The 18,815-nt window shown below is 33.2% G+C and overlaps 1 protein-coding gene across 5 annotated transcripts in view; it reads right to left on the bottom strand.

Moving 5' to 3' along the window:
• The window catches only part of LOC117222855 (semaphorin-1A), an 870,584-nt gene that overhangs the window by 127,657 nt on the left and 724,112 nt on the right, over positions 1-18,815 (bottom strand). For all 5 annotated transcript variants that reach the window (XM_076527085.1, XM_076527084.1, XM_033474843.2 and 2 more), the window contains one exon: positions 10,087-10,174. In XM_076527085.1, coding sequence (XP_076383200.1) covers positions 10,087-10,174 — 88 coding nt within the window. The remainder of the gene's footprint in view (positions 1-10,086; positions 10,175-18,815) is intronic.

The raw sequence follows: 18,815 nt of genomic DNA on the forward strand, positions 1-18,815 counted from the left end.
CTTATATTATTATGCTGGTTCTAATTACCTGTCATTTGCAAGCTGTGTTATCAAATTATTCTAGTTATTACATTATAGAGATGATACTGATATTTGTATCTGAGGAGCTTAGTTAGGTCAATAGACAATGTATGCTTGCAACGCTCATTTAATTCTCCATTTAGACATAATTTCGAATTCTCAAAAACAGTAAATATGATATCTTACGTTATCTGATTTTAAGTTACGTTAGTCATTTTAACAATTCATTTTCAGTTTGAGAACTATAGGAAATATTCTATTTTATGCTGTATGTTATTAAGATACAAAATATATTATTTTATGTTCTTAAATTATTAAAATAAAATATTTACTTTCATGCTCCAGCTGTAGATAAACAAAATAAACTATTCTATTTTACGTTTTACATTATTCAAATAAGATATTTATTTCATGCTTTAGCTATATGGATTATCAAAATGAAGCATTTTATTTACTGAAATTTCAGGTTCTATTCGAAATACTATTTTGTTTGAATTGTAGAAAGTCTATTTTTAAAAATGGTATTTCAAATACTTTCTCTCTAAATATTACCCGGTTTTAAGTATGAACACACTTTTTGTAAACCTATTCGTCATTAAGGGATTTAAATCGTGGAACAGTTAGGAAGTAGAAATATAGTACAATATATCCACGAACAACAGATTCCACTAATAGAAAGAGCTTGGTTGTACTCAACAGTTTAATTACAGTCGATGAGCTTGGTATTCTGACGTGATACTAATTCAGGCGATGTATCGATATGCAGCAAACGATGCAACAGCACTGCGCTTCCGCATATTTCTCTTTTGTCAGACGAGTCTTACTGACGTCACGTATTGTTTAAAATGTCCGACGCGTCCGTACATCCGTACACATATCTTATTGTACGATACTATATATATAAAAGATTGGAGAAACGTTAATGCATTAGCGACAGGTATAGAGCTGCATTACTAGACTAGTAATTAATATCATAACAATTGGTTATCTTTGTCATGATATGTCAGTTGCAAAGCCCGCTGACATCATTATCGTTAATCATGTCTTCATCTTCATGCTAAGCAGATCGTGGCAGGGAGGACTGACGCGATTGTTTGCACACTTAGACACTGCAATAACAGAAGAATTAAGATCATCCAAATTAAGCAAAGGGTTTGATGCTTGTAAATTGTTTGACGCTTGTTTATATTATCTTCGCGTTTTCAAATTGGTAAAATCCAATATTTAGCACCCGTTTATACGATTCAGTTAAAATTTAGTACACAGGTTACATCGATGTTTATTGTTTTAGGATAAATGTGGCAAGTTTGCGATGAATATTACAATGGACCTCCAAGGAGAGGGAAATTATGCAAATTAGTTGCGGCTAAGTAACGATAGTTCGTGAGCCAGACAGTTTTCGCAACACTGTGAATATATAATATCACGTTAACGTTATCAAATTATAACAATGACGCTGAAATTACGTATTTTTCGTGATAATGGTGTATGCGATTATAAATATTGTCAACGTGTAGTAACAAGGAAAAGAATAATAGAAAGAAAAGAGAGAACAGAGTTCTGATTACAGTAAAATAAATTTCAAATATTTACGAGCAATGAAAACATTGTAATAATTTATTTTCACAACTGTTTCCAACCGTAACATTTTGCAACGAGCTTTTTGGGTTAAGTGCGAACGAACGGCATTAGTAATAGATAAATTCCTGTCAGTGAGATTTATTAAAATACAAAAGATTCGAATTGATCGTATCAAAAATCGAGACGCGTCTCTGGCAGTAAATCACGGCTCGGCTTGATTGGAACGTTCCTGCTAAACGCGGCGCTTTTATACACGACCATATGCCCATGATTATATTGTAAACAAATTGTTAGGGATCCGAAAATATAGACCACGTCAAAGCGCAGTATTTATTGCGAACGATAAGGATAATCTTCGTTTAACATAAATCAGTCGTGCTAATACGCCGCGTTCATGTAGCGCGTAATGTGCAATATATTAAATAAATGGTTCGGCATAACGCGTGATAAACGAGTACAAACCGCGTCACGGCTACGCAAATTCAACCGTTGTTGTTTTCTGGCCATGGTGTTCTGTTAAAGCGACACGGTTTTTACTTTTTCTCTCGATATCGATTTCATCGAAAAAGTATTTTTTAAAGAAATGTGCATATATATATAGTGCCACGCCAATTTATGTTACTGAAAATAATTCGTGATTCCCCTGTATGTATAATAGAATTTTTTAATTTTCAAATATAAAAACAATTTCCTGAATTTTTTACAGTATGTAATCCTTTACAGCATGAGAAGTTCTTTATCGATAAATTGTAATTTACAGTTACACAAATTACAGTAGTGAAGCTACTAAAAATAAAAATATTTATTTTAAATCGTGACGATACTATACACGTGCAATGTCTTTCTGCAGAGACTGAGTGCAAGTGCTTATCATTATTATATGCTGCGATGAAAAAGAATTTGATCCTTTGACCTCGATTTTCGAGGTCAAGGACAATTTTGCAGTCCACTTTTTAACAGATCTTCACCGATCCGATATATGTATTTAGTCGAATATAAAATGTTCTCTCATGTAGTGTAAAGTACGGTTTTATGTAGTGTCTTATGTATTCTTTATATATAGTTTACACGGTATATACAGTTTGTATAGTTTGTATAATTCTACATAATCTTAAGTTTATATAGTATTACATAGTCTTATATTATAAATTACAGTATTGTCGCAGACTATAGTTTCTCGCAAGCATGAACGCTGTATCGAAAGATGACAAATAATCACAGTGAACTTGTACTTACTAGTAAAGCACTTCGCAAACAAGTTCGACCAATATACATTAGAAACGCCGCAGAGCTGACGCCGATTCCTAATTTAACTTTAATGAATTCCACGTAAACTACGTGCCGAGAGTCTGAATTCTTTAGGTCTGTGACGTGTGTGGCTTATACATATATACATGTAGAGTGTCTGTCGCGTTGATGATAGAATCCGGAAGAAGATGGTAAAAAGTTAATCGAAAACACGGGATACCAATTCTAGAATTACTCGAGGTTCTTCTGCGCTCGAATGCGAGTAACTACAGGCCTGGCTGTATTCCACCGATTCTACTTGACACGAGTATTGATAATTGAACGATAATTTATATCTGTTTTGTATCTATGCTATCGATTTGCATAAAATTGTCGAGCGAAATAAATAGTACAGCATCGCTGTCAATACCTGCGAAATTGCACAACTTGTATTATTACATTTATTGAAAATACGATGTGGAAACTTTTAAAAATTTCTGATCGCGGATTTGTTTTAAAATTTTATGTTTATAAAGGTTCTGAAGAGTTTATTGACCTCTATGTTCGATATTCTCTCGAGATACATAATGATAACAATTATACAAATTCGATTAATATGATTTTTCAGTGGAACATTGATTCGTCAATCGGATTATTTTTTAATACGTCGCGGTTTCCACCTTTGTCATTTGACGAATATTGCATCGCCTCACGATTTTAATGCGCGGTTTTAGTAATTGAATTTACACACTTAACGAAGATGGTATGACCAAAATAATTATTAATGCTATTAATTGTGTCATTGGCATCTGTATTTCTGATTACATTATTACGTAGCGGTTGTGCTACTATAATTTACGTTGAATAATGCCTTTGACCAAATATTGAATATCACTGAGCGAACTACTACTGAAGAATATTCAAGTTAGTTCAGTGGAAAACAGAATTGTGAATACGACGATATGGGGAATTAATGTATTTTGTATGTTTTAAAAAGTTCGAATTTCTCTCAGAGTACATTGCATTATAAATATCAATTTTCTTTGTACGAGTACACTACGTGTTTTATGTATTCGGATGACAAAACCGAATCAATACAATTTGAATAATATAGAGGAGAATATATTTCATAAAAGGTTGGAATTTTCAATATCGATACGACTACACATTAATTATTAAAAATTGTTCATGCCTCAAAGTAGTATAAATTGAATGTTTCATGGGATTTGATCAATACACAATATAGATGGAGATCCGAAAAAAGAGTTGTAACCTGTTTTCGTCGAAATCATAGAAAATATCGTACTTGTTTCTTTGTAATTAAATAAGATACGATATGTATAGATACGATGAATGAGCTCGTGCTTTTTAAATAAAATATTACATAAAATATTAGTTAATTAAAAAAACAAAATATTAGTTAATTATAATTTTAAAATTATTTTTTCTTTTATTCTGGTGACTCTTGTCGAACTTAATAACGATTATTGATTTATTGTCTTTAATCTGTATTGTTTCATTTTTAAGAAGAATTTTGAAAGTGTTGTAAAAAATTATATATAATATGTATATTACATATTATTATATAATATATATATAATATATAATGTATATATGTAATATACATATTATATATAATTTTTTACATAATTTTTTAAAATTATATATAATATGTATATTACATATTATTATATAATATATATATAATATATAATGTATATATGTAATATACATATTATATATAATTTTTTACAACACTTTCAAAATTCTTCTTAAAAATGAAACAATACAGATTAAAGACAATAAATCAATAATCGTTATTAAGTTCGACAAGAGTCACCAGAATAAAAGAAAAAATAATTTTAAAAATATAATCAACTAATATTTTGTTTAACGAGAAATTTGAAGATACATATTTTCCCAGCAATTGCTTAAGTTTGCACATCAAATGTTCAATTGTGGTTCGTTTAGTCTACCCGGTAATAAATGTTGGTCTACAATGCAAATTCAGCCTTGTTATTTTCGAATTAATCGACCTTCACTTCAAAGCAGTACAAAAAGCTCGTTGCTCGTTTAATAGCCACTTTGCCGTGTAATTTCTTGTTAAGCCTGTACGTAAAACAAGGTAATTGGAATCAATTAATCGATCATCGTGATCTTTCTCACTAACAATGGTCTCTCTGAGGGAGATAACACTGCTGGCAAGTTTAATGTAGGCAAGATTTACAATGCTGGAATTAATTCCTTCTTATTTTCTTAGAGAAAGTTTTCAACAAGTACTTCTTGCGCCTCGTTATAGCATTCAGTATTGTTACTTCATTTCATGACAAGAAAGAAGACTCGGAGTTTCTCAACTGTTTCTCTACTTTTATTCTATCTAGGCGTGATAGGCTTACGAAAATTGAGGAGCACGGCATGATAAGATCGCCATTGGCGATTATCGTGACATAGATATTTTAAATATTTATCATATATTCGTAAAATCAATCAAGTATTTCACAATAGGTTTCCGACTCGCTAAAAGCAACTGTTTCGTATTAGTTTATAAAAGTAACAATACGACATCTACACTAATTTTTAACGAGTGTTATAAATGTATCTTTCCAATCAGAATAATCGTAAATATAAAAAATTAGTGACCCGTAATATTGACGGGTTGAGAGAAATATATAATTCATTGACATAGTCGAGAGAAATAGTATTTGCGAATATTTGTGTTTTTAAGTTGTAATAAATTGTTTTGGCGACTTTAACCCTTAAATGCATGATTTTTCATTTTGAATTTAAAAAAATCGTTTTTTATAGGAATGTAGTCATAGGTTACGTAAAAAATAAATTAAAAAATCTAGGTAATAATATTGAGTATTATTAAATTATTATTATTTTGAAAAGAAGTTGTATGTAGACTTTTGGCAACAATATGCGTATATTACTAAAATTATTGTAGACGTAAACAGATGGTCATGTATTTATATTATCTATTAATATAGGAATTTTCACATTATTTATGAATGAAATGCAGCAAAGCAATTGCGATTTTTGTTGTGACAGAAAGCAATTTTTAAACTTGAAAAAAGAAGATATCTCTCCAAGTAACACATTGAAGGTTATCACCCACCGCATTCAAATGTCAAAAAACATCTAACTTACTCGCCAAAAGTAATGTCAAGTCTTTTATTTCACACATGGTCTATTGTCTATTGTTATCAACGTGTGTTCGGAAACGCACATACTCGGGTTTTTGAATAAAATTAAGTGGAACTGGAATGTAGACAATTGGCAACAATATGCATTTAACCCTTAAATGCATGATTTTTTGTCTTGAATTTTAAAATATCGTTTTTTATAGGAATGTAGTCATAGGTTACGTAAAAAATAAATAAAAAAGTCTAGGTAATAATATTGAGTATTTATTTTGAAAAAAAGTTGTACGTAGACTTTTGGCAACAATATGCGTTTATTACTAAAATTATTGTAGACGTAAACAAATGGTCATGTATTTATATTATCTATTAGTGTAGGAATTTTCACATTATTTATAAATGAAACGCAGCAAAGCAATTGCGATTTTTGTTGTGACACGAAGCAACCTTGCATTTGATGCACTCGGTCCGTGAAAATCCTTTGCACAACCCGGAAGTTATCACCCACCACATTCAAATGTCAAAAAACATATAACTTACTCGCCAAAAGTAATGTCAAGTCTTTTATTTCACACATGGTCTATTGTCTATTGTTATCAACGTTCGTAAACGTTCGATATCAAAACTGTTGTCGGGTATCCGCGCAAAAAGTTATTGATTCATTTTTGGGACTCTATGCATTTAAGGGTTAAGGGTTAACTCGAAAATCAATCCACAATTTAAACACATCGATTCGTTTCATAATCGAGTATCCAAGTATCGATCCGAAAAAGTCGAGAATCTTCGAGAAACACGATTCTTCAGAAAATTTATTCGGAATCGCCCGTCCCTAGCTTGAAGCGATCGGTGCTCGTTGCGCTCTAGAGCTACGTACCCGCGTCAGATCGGAACCGTCGGGCTACCTTTAATTACGCGAAACATCGGACTGCTGCGGTCGGTCGAAAACGCGTTAAAAAGCATGTCAGCATGATGTCAGTTCCGTGGCCGCCCCATTTAACGCTGCCGGTGTGCGCCGGGCTCGCGAAATTCGCGATGACGCGCCGTGGCCGTGAGCGGGATGACGTCCCGGCGTGTTTATCAAATTCGCGAAGAGGCCGTCGATGTTATACAATGTGTGCATCCATCGTCCGGACGCGTAAAGGGGCCCAGAAGTGTTCGTGACTCGGTCAACGGGAGTGATGTTGGCCCGGGCAGCGTGGATCGGGATCGCTCTCGATCCCGGTCACTCGAAACCAGCTCTTTACTTCGTCAAAGCCACGCCAAGGCCTGTCAAACATGCTCGCCACGGGGTCGGTGTACACGCGTTTCGGGCCGCGATAACAAGATTCTTGAAAAACGTTTGCCCAGCGATCTGCTACGGACAGCTCGCTGTGTCGGGGTCCTCGATACAGACGTGACTACTCTGCCAAAACGGACGTCGACTTTCACCGGACTAGATCGCGATTTTTCGATCGCGGGAGATGCAAACCGGACACGGGAATTGGTGGATAGAGTGGAAAATGTATTCTACGTATTCTAGTCTGGAAGTCCGAAAACCGAGTTCTTTCGCTTCTTTTTTGAGCCTCCGTCCACCAGCGGTTTCCCTGTGTGAATCGACATTTTTGGAATTTCAGAAGATCAAATCGCTGAAAAATCGATAAAAATTATCAAATCGCAGTTAATGAAGCTAAACTGTACGTCGAAGATTTCATAAAGGAAATAATTCGACAATTCGAGGGGCAATTTGATTTTAAATTTGGCGCTTTTAATACAGCTATTGTTACAGCATGTTAAAAGATAAATTCTTGTTCCAGTTTTCTATATTGTGAAAAGTTAAAGAAAAATAGGTGAAATTGATATTAACTTTTAAAACGCTCTTTTAATTTCTTATATTTTCTATTTATCGTGCTGCCGCTATCGTTTGAAATGAGTAGAACTGCTGGAACTATACAGGCATTTGATCGTAACAAAAACAGTTTCATTTATCTGTTCACCTAACTAAAAATTTATGAATTCCGTTAAAACAGAAATAAAGAAAACAGTGCGACAATAAAAGATTTAGTAGCTCCACAATAAAAGAGTGACATAGATAGTAAAATATAACGTTCCAGACTAGAATAGCTCTTTGAAGATGCATCGCATTTATGTGTGTATGAGTTTATGTTGGCATAGTATATCTTTCAGATGATAAAAAGGATTTCTTAAAAAAAGTCACTGGACCGATTACTTCGCGATGAGAATAATATTTGTACGGTTACAAATATTCCGTGGCAAATTGTAGCTTTAACAATCAGTTAGCCGTTGCACCAGTTCGAACTTTATTTACGGTCCTAGTTGTAACTACATTTAAGGGGGGACGAACGGAGAATGGATAAAGTTTTAAAGCGTTCTCTCTAATAAAAGTAGAAGTTAATAGATATGGCCTGAAAGTGAAAATTTTACGATACCGTTTACGATAAAAATATACCGTTGTTGAATGACTACCATTCCCTTCAGTAACGGAGCTATTCTATTGCAATCAATTGCAGAATGCTTTCACGCGTTACTGTTGCATATTAATTAATCAAAAAAAGGTAAACAACTTTCACTCTAATATCGATAATTAGAAGATTAGAAGTATCGAATGAGTCAAAATGATTGACAAAATTGAACGATTCTGTCCGCGATTTAATGCTTCGTTGTTTCCGAAATCGTAAATTTAATTTTTTAAGAGATTAGTTAATAAATTGATTTATATTCGAACGTGTTGTTCGATTGAAACTACTAAAAATTCAAGTGAATACATTCTTGCGATTGTTATAGAACATTGTAAATCAAAGATTTACATTACTCTGCATTTATAATGACAAATTGACCGTTTAGAAATTGGATTATATTACACTTTTGGAATTTAAATTCTCGCTGCACTGTCGCTGCAATTATACAACTGGATCAGCGATTCTCGATCTATGGTGCGCGTACCATATATGTATAAATGTATAATATATAAAAATTCATTGTAGCAATTCAATTACTTTTTCAAAGATAAATTCTGAATTTCTTTTTCTATATTCTGCATTCCATTGTTATTTTATGCATGCGACAAAGTTTTTGCCTCCACTCACATCTGCATATTTATGTAAAAGAGGATTTTCTGCGATAATAGCTACGAAGAATTAAATTCGGAGTTTGGGGTTTGCGTTTTTAAAATTAACAAAAAATCAACCTAACATGAATATAATAATATATATAGTTACAATGAAAAAATAAAGAACAATACTTGTAAGATTAATAAAAAGATTACTTTATTTTATTACACTGTCTCATTCATTAATGCAACTAATTAATGAATGGGACAAAATGCACTTGTTTAAAAATTAAAACTGAAGCAAGTAAATGTAGAAGTAACTTATTGACGCTATGCATTGTTATAGTAAAAGAACCGATCTTTCGAATGTTTCTATCTAGAATTAGACAGGTCGTTTAACTTTTTCGTCCTAAATTCAAGTGCCCCTTTCATGGCAGTACTTCCCTAAGTATGTACCTACAAAGTGGTTTTGCGGTATGCGACATAGCTACTAATTAGGTGGTGCTCAGAGAAAACGGTTGAGAGCCACTGAGCTAGATCTTAGCTGTTACAGAAGGTGATGGTATTCAGGTAAATACTTAAACAGAAAGACACTAATTAATAGCCAGTTTAATTCCGCAAAGATTCGAAAGGGAATGCATGCTGTTTCCCATGCGAACCGGCGGAAAGCAGCCCCCTCCACCTTTCCACGGGCTCCTCAATTCCCGGAAGAACAAACTCCTTTGAAACGTGCCCCCTTTTATGCATAAAAAGGTATTTCCTTATCGTTACCGGGGATCGTGAAACCGAGCGAAATTGTTACGCAAGACGATCGTATCGTCGCACGGCAACCCTAAAATAGTTCGACCTCTCTCTTCTTGGACAGCTGCTAATTTGCATACTTATTTTTGATTATAATATTTACGTGTGCCCTACAAACGTTACTCGATCTATCCCGACGCGGGACGCCGAAATTTCTGACCACACATTTCGCATCCTTGGTCCGTTTATTTTTTGTCTTTGTCATTTTTCTTTCGTAACGGAAAGGAGAAAGAACGGCAAAAATGAGGCTGTGTTAAGATAACTCACCAGCGAATACTGCGGTGCTGTTGTGCCGTGGATCGTAAGGGCACAGACCCAACCCATCCATATCGCTGTCTTTAACGTATGTGCCATCCTGAAACAGAAACCGAGAACATGTCAGATTAATTCTTGCTGCTTAACCCTAGAAAGATAACCATATGACAACGTACGTAAAAGATAACCATACGCTTCAGAGGCGCATGCTTTTCTAAGGCGTCAATTTTATACTAACAATGGATATTTATTTAAGTTAATCTAGTCATTTTAAAGGTTTGGCATTATTGTACAAATAAAATGCATTTATATTATATTTTTTTATATTTTAAGTAATTTTAAACTTAAATCACTAGACCTCTATGAAAAATTAACAAAAATCAACAGTCTTCGCAGGCGCCTCTGCGACGTAGCTTATCTTTCTCGGGTTAAAGAATTCGCTGTTTATATTGCTTATTAACACTTTATTCATAGGAAGCCTTTAATAGGCTTTCCAATGACTGAAGAAATTATTATTACACACTTATAACTCTTCGATTTTAAAAGAATTAGTAAAAAACTGCCCGTTGATAAAGTATTAACACTAGAACTGTCGAGCCATCTAAGTCATCTAATTAACGAAACCGAAACTATGTTGTTAAAAGTTACGATAGTAACCATTACTTCAACTTCGTTGTATTTTAAAAATCCTGATTACATTCTGTTTATTCAAATGTAGCACAATAAAAATGAATTTCAGAAACTGGTTAAAAAATCAGACCGATGCGGCATTCAACGTTTTGAACGCGACTAATGTACATTGTTTCATAATAATGGCAAGATTGAATTTATTTCACCTTTGGATTGTGGTTACGTGATCATTTTAATCGTCACCTAGTTACTGAATTTATAGAAATTAAATCAAACAAATTGATGTTGCAATAGGAACAAGAGAAAGACTAACAGATCTACAGGAAGAATCTTTAAAAATATGTTTGGAAAAATTGATGAATAAAGCTAACATCGTCGTAAACATTATCAATTGCACAGTTGTTAAATTAGTTCATCGTCCGAGGGGTTAAACTTCGTACGGTTTCTATTACAATATAAGCTTGAATGAGAAGAATTGTTTGACTGATTTAGTAGTTCTTGTGTTAATATCATGCGGTTGTAATAACTTTACTCGAGCAATAGAGACGAACAATAATAATATTACTTTCAAGTAAAGTTCGTTCATAGAAAGCTGTGTCTAGAAAGATTTTTGAACGACTAATTTAACTTTCATTTAGCTTTGAATGTTCCCTGTCGTTTCACGACAGCACGAATTCAAACATGACGGAAGTTATTAAACTTGTTTCACCTGCATCATATTTTCGAGATTTGGTACCAACAGCTTTTCACTTCTAATTACCATTAAAATGTTTCGATAGGGAAAACTTGAAAAATGTCGACACCATGAGAAATTTCTAAAATTACATCTAAAGAATTTTGCAAGCTAGATTGCATACAGCTTCTATGTGAATGTAAAACCTTCGGAAATAAACTTTACGGCATATGCGGATTTTTATAATGCAAGTAGGCATATTAGAATAATAATGTACTAATAGTACTATTATTTTCTTTCTTGAATAATTTTTAATTAACAAAGGAATAATGTTTTAATGAACAAAATCTCAATTTCGTAAATTGACGTATGAATTTGAGAATTTTCATAAAGATTTGCAGTTCACATATTAATAATAAAACATGATGAATACATTCAATTAAATATACGTTGTTTTCAATGATGAAGTTCATGAAAACCTTATACAGATACTCCCTACGCAACAAATTAATGTATATATTGTAAAATAACTTTTACGTGATATTGTATTATATAATCATATTTGATAAGAATAAGTAACTATTTATACAATAGAGACAGATATATTCGACAAGAATTCAATAAGCTTCGGAAAATGCACCAAGTATTAATCGCTGGCAAGTGTACAGTGAACGGTTTTCCACGAATTTAACCCTAGCCCAAGGCAGAGGGCTTGTGTACCCTAGGGAAATTTCTTTGGGAGAATTTCCTCCCGGAAACTTCATTTCCTGCCTTTTTCTTCAGCAACAGTCCCCTCTGCTCCCCGCCATTGACTGAAATTCAATTTGACGGTATCATTTTCTGCGCTAATGTAATATTCCCGAATGACCTCGCAAAATCCGTAGTTATGCGCAGTTGGGGAAGAAATTCCTATAAAATGATCTTCAGCAGTTTCCCTTAAAGGACGCTTATCGATCAGAGGTGGAAAACAGTTTGATATCGGTTTCGATTCTTGAAACAGATATGGAAAACCGAAAATGTTTTATAATTATTATGATACTCCAGAAACGGCTCTATAATAATAATAATAATAATAATAATAATAATTTTATTCACGTATGCAGATAAAATGACCTTTTGTCGCAAAAAAGAGATAAAAAGAGCAGATTTTGTACAACCGTCGCACGAGTACAATACAAATAAAAATAGCTATACATATATAATGATACAATACAAAAAGTAAAAAGTAGATGTATGAAACGGTGTAGTATACACCACACATAATAATCATATAGTAGAGGTAATAATTAATGTGTATGGTATAGGAAATGTAATAAATGAAAGGTTATGAAAGTAATACCACTGTTAAAATAAGAATACAAAAGAAAGATTTATAACAAAATAGAAGTTTTAAAAATACGAAACATCGCGTATAGTAAATATAAATATATTTCTATTTCATGTTCATTGTAAGGAATTTTCAGAAGAATGGAAGAAATTTTTCTGTTAATTCGGTCTCCATAAAAATAGGTGTGTAATGTAAATTTGCATAAACATTTGGGGTCTACTTATAACAACTATAAGGTTTCTTCGATTTTTCATAACAAGACTGCGGATTTTATGCATTTGATAAAATAATGAATAGATTCGGTACAAAACTGTTAAAACATTAGCAGAATTTAAGGATACTGTTAGATTATTTTCAACCTTGTACTATTATATTTCTGACAATTAATTTAGACAATTTTTATTTTACGTAAAGATCCGCTGTTTATTCATAACTGTTTCAATCAGAATCGATGCATACAAGTTTGAAACGACTATTTTCGGAATCCTTCGAATCCCTGCTATCGATACATGATGATTCATTAATGTTTTCCATTCAGCTTCCTTAATTGGATAATAAATAATTGAATCGCGCGATTATAACTAATCGACAGGATTACTTGTACCGCAGCGGGTCTCGAAGTTCGCGGTAAAATTGACTCAGTGGTTACGGTTGTTTCGCTCGCAAGCTTGCTCCGTAAAAAGAATTATCTGCCTGTACGTGATCGTACACAAAGATCTCGCCTAACTTTCCCCGGCGTTATGTATTTTATAAACTTTTCTTCTTCTCTTTACGAGATTACTTCTCCCTCGGATAAAAGCTGTTTCACCGTGATCGCCGCATTTTTCCCACGATTGTCCTGGGAAAATTCGCGAACGTCGCGTCGCCATATTAGCGTCCGGAATTTTGGTGGGTTGATATGCCGCCGGAGATCCTCGTCCTAGAATATCCTATTAAATGTCGGATGCGTGCTCGTGATTAGATTATGCAAATAACATGAAACAGCGTGATAAATACGGATATTCGGTACGAGATACATTAACGACGGATAGACGCGTTGTTCTAATAACAGCCCGCTGATATTGTTTTGAATAACACAACTGTTAGTTAGTTTCTTTAACACAACAGTGTCTGCAAAAGACGCATAAACTCGTTTCAACGCTTTGTGCTATAATTCTTTTTTACCGCTGCTACATTTGTTAACACTATTTCGTTCTTACCACGTTGGATTAATGTTAACTCTCAAAATTCTCAGAACATCAAAGTCGTTTAATTAATGAAACCGAAATTAGAGAGTTGAAATTTAACGCAGGATGTATTTGTTTAACTATTTTGTATTCTAAAAAAACCTAGTAACATTCAGTTTGTTCAATCATTTCTCTAATAAAACCGGACAATGTTCGTTTCTTGTATGCCGTCATTTACTTTCGTTACTAGGTTTTGGTAATGGAAGAATCAAATTTTGTTTCGATTTAGAAGAAATAGATTCATATTTAATAGACTATGTCGATTATTATTAATCTACGATTATCTCGTAGATATCTAAAAAGTTTGGCTTGCTTTGTGGACTGTAATCAAAACTGGTTTTCATTCTCGATTATGAAAATCCTTGATTAAGAAAATTGTGTTCGTCAGTATACGACTGACATAGCAGTTACAGCTCATTATACTTGTCGAAGTATAATAACTAAGCTACGGGTCTTCACGCAAAAATTCTCATGTTCGTACAATATTTTACAAAAATTGCAATTCAAAAATACATAGTTTCCTTCGTTAACCAGACGATTACTTATTTTAAGAAGAATATAAATGCTATTATTTTTAATTTATACGTTTCTCTGCATAAATGCATAAGAATACGCAATCTAATAAGGGCAAATCGATGACCCTATCGGTCTTTCTATTTGACACTACATGGTTTCTGAATTAAAACGAAGAAACACTTCTAATTAAAAAGTTTAAGAGGTGTCTGAAAAAAGGAGTAAAATTTTCATTTAAAGCGTTAAGTATAAGTATAGCACTCGTACAATAAATGATCATTTGATCTTTCTTTTGTTGCACACATTGGATACCGAACTCATTTTTTAGTTTGTGAAAAATGATTTACATCTTCGATACCTAGCATTATGAATAAAAGATTCGTCACTGGAATCAAATTAACCCATAGTACAGTAGGCGAATTTTGCATGGTTACACTTACATTTTTGTACGACATGTGCGCGTAATGTGTGCTTAGTGTGAGTTTAGTTGGTGTGTTTTGGAACGAGTATTATCCCCTCGTAGGCTTATCATCTCCTGGCATCGTTCTTGCATGTTGATGCATCGCTGCATTAGCTCATAAAGAACATCGTCCCTGTGTTACACACTCTAAACGTTAAATACAGTCTAAATATACGTTAAACGCACATTAAACATACGCATAATGCGAGAAACCTATTTTTATTTCATAATGTGGTTTAATCGCATAAGGATCGTTGAGAGAAAGAGCCTTTGCAAAATCATTTTAAAACGAATCGCAAATATTATCCGTACAGTTGCTTGAAATTGTAAAATTCGTTTGGAACAAGAACCAACTCCAGTTTCGTACTAGGTTTTCAATAGAAAATGGTCCCCGAATAAAATGAATTTAGAGATGAAAAAGTAAAGACCTTCATCTTTTAAAATGGATCCAGGTAAACCATCCTTCGATTTTTCTGCACGAAGTTATAACAAGTTCAAAGACCGATAATTTTTTGGTCGCAATTAAGTGACCCATTTATTTTATGGAATACTGTAATTGGGTTCTCACAGTTCGCATCTATAATTAGCGAAAATGGTCGTGAAATTGTGAGTTATTAAATTTAATGAAAAATATATAAATTTTCATTATACATTTAATTTATTGAAAGCACCGATGGAGAAAATTAAACTCCCAATGTCATTTACGGAATTATGAACTTGCACAAACCACCGCCGTTTGGTAAAGTTTATCTCTTTGGTTATTATATTAACTTACTCATTATTTCATTCCTCAGATTGAAATGAAGCAGCGTTAGGTTTATAGATCTTTCGTGCAACTTACTATGGATAATATATGTATTTATAGACTGCGGCATTTAATTTGCTATTTCGTACATTATTTCATTTGTTTTATTCGTTATTATTTGGTTTTTTTTATTAAAAAGATGTAATTAATAAGAAGTGTAGATTTTATTGTAATGCTTCGACACATAAAACGTATAATCAATGATAACAAAAACGAGATTTATTTTTCAAAATAATGAAAATGTTAAAAGATATATTTTATTTCCAATTCACTGAAATTATTACGGAAATAAAGAAATTTCTACTTGTCTCATGTTTTATCATTTTTATTCTCCATAAAGAACCGCAGTCTAGTTATGAATTACACGTTGATAGAATGTAAAATGCTTTTATATTTTCAACAATTATTCACTATTACGTTTCATTTGTTTCTTAACATCTATTTATTTGTTTCATATATTATTTGCCTCATTCCTTTACACCTTCACGTATGTAACACATTCAACTCTGCTTTAGCACTGCGGCAGCTGAACTATTCTGTTTCACTTTTGTATTCAATTTTTATGACAGCAAACAAGAACGGACTATTACTTTGAAATAAATACGGTTAGTTGATTCAACTAACAAGAAATTCATCCGACACGAAGATCGAGCGAAAAATGCCGAGTGAACTTTTCCATGCTTCTACAGAGGTAATTTTGATTGAAATCTGCTCGTTTGTGGGGCTTGTTTGCTCGTGAATGATTTTTATTGCGCATAGGAGCGAATGAATTTCACGTACCTTTACTTTATACGTAGAAATGAATTTTATACAGTCATATTCCATGTTTAACATTCTAAAATTATACATTCTACATTTCGCTACTATTTGTTCACAGTGTAAATACAGGGTGACTCATATATGACTTGTACACCCCAAATAATTTTAAATTACGCATGTAATTAAAAACTGTTAAATGTAAAAGTTGTAGAGTTTTGAAGGGGGGCAGGGCAGTGATGCTTTGTTCAATTTTTTCGCACATAGTGTAGTTTTCGAAATTTCTAGGTAGGCACTTTTTTTTAAACAAATAGGCATATTTTTCATTCCATAGATCGAAAGAATGCTAAATTCTAAGTAGGAAAGTATAAACCTATGCTGATCCAAAACTTAATAGTTAACAAGATTTTAGTATACTTCTCTGACGATGCTACACGGCTTACACCCACAAAGCTGATCAAACCTTAATTCGCATGACGGATAAGAGATAAAAATCATCCGATAAATATCCAATCGAATAAAATTTATCTAGATACAAATATAAGTCAGAATAATTGTTGACGAATAATCGTTACATTAATAAAATATTCGACCAAAAAGAAATAATGCCTTTTTTGCCTAATTAATTACTCTGTCCGGCCAGCAAACCGATTTTTTGCCGCGTCCAAAAAGAGATAGAGTTCGGTTTATTAGAAGAATGGTGGGCAAGATCGTAAAACTCAGCGTACCGTTAACTTGGACATAAAAATAAAATTTCGAACTCTAAAAACTTCGAAAACGTAGAAACAGACGAATCGTGTTTTTACTACGCGGGAGCATTCTATGCCACGAACGAGGAAGGAAAAAACTGTATGTCGTCTGTTGCTGTTTCACCTGTTCTCCCAAACACCATGTTCGAATTTCAATCATTTAACTGCACGGCGGGGTCGCGATCCTAAAATCCACATTCGTGCCATTGTTACGCCCCAATGAAATGTGTTTTTTAAACGAAAAAATACGTAACTGATAAGAGACGAAAATAAGGATACTTTTTCAAGCAGAGTTTCCATGCTTGAAATTACGAAAATAAGTGAAAAGTGATTATCATATTATCGTTACTATTTTCGACTAGAAAACTTGTCTTACTTAATGCATGATTAATAATATCAAGTAAAAATATGATAGTAATCCATTTTTCTCTTGTAAACTTTGCTATATTTATAAAACGAATTTCTAGATACATATCTATCAGATTTATTGTTGTCTCCACAAATGCCGCAATTGTGAAGAAAATTATGAAGAGACAGATTTCTATGAACGACGTTTCCGGTGGAAATACGTCCGTCAAACTTTAATTCGGGAGGAAATATAGAATATTCACTTGAAGCAGAGATAGGGAAAAATAGATTTTCTCATCGCGGGCCTGGAAAAGTATTTAAAGTTTCAAGTAAACTTTTCGTTTGTCATATTAAAGGAAAAATCGAGACAAATGACAAAATTCTAAGACAGGTACCATATTGTTCGAGAGACACGTACCAAGAATAGTATGCTTCCCCAAATATATAACCAGAAAATTATATCTTTTACCGCATACCATTCTTATAGCCATGTAATAATATTGTACAATATTATTAAAAATCGATAAAATTCGAAAGACAACTATTAATGAATTGTTGACTACGAATTCTACATTTTACATTATCGTTGATCCAATAAGTTTAACAAGAGTAGCAATTGTCTTTTAACATATTAGGTCGTGTCATATAAAAGATCGGATTTGCAAAACATTGCTTCTATTCTCAATTCAAAGAAACATTTTAATAAGAAAATCCTTATTGCTTCCTTCGTATACTATCTCGATATAAAATACCAAAAAAAAACCATTTTTATAAATAGACTGCGGATATTAATAAGAGATTAAATCTGACTTCATCAATAAATTATAAACAATAGGAAAAGCGTTCCATAATAGGTACGTTCACCTTAAGGAAAATTTGAATTGGTCGAAATATATTAGATTGGCGTCAGTGGGAAGGAAAATGAAGGCCGCTGTCGTCTCAGAGTTTTCGAATTCTGGACTCGCGGCGACGAGGTACAAAAATCGAAAAATCACGGGCACACGACCGCGAGCGGGTACTTGGCCGCACACAATCGATACATTGTGTGCACGTAGAGAAGCGACGTCGAAATTGGCCCGTTTCGGTGAGCACACTTTATTCCTCCTCGTCCCGCCTCGTCCTTTGCCGTATTTGTATTTCTGGTGAGGTGTCTCTCGATGAGTACCGCACGGACCGAGCCAGCAAGTTCAACGAAAATCCACACGTTTGACCAATAATTCGTTTCTTTCTTAGAACCGTTTCGCCGAAAGTCGG

This window comes from Megalopta genalis, chromosome 17 (assembly GCF_051020955.1).
Source record: "Megalopta genalis isolate 19385.01 chromosome 17, iyMegGena1_principal, whole genome shotgun sequence".
Taxonomy (NCBI): Eukaryota; Metazoa; Arthropoda; class Insecta; order Hymenoptera; family Halictidae; genus Megalopta; species Megalopta genalis.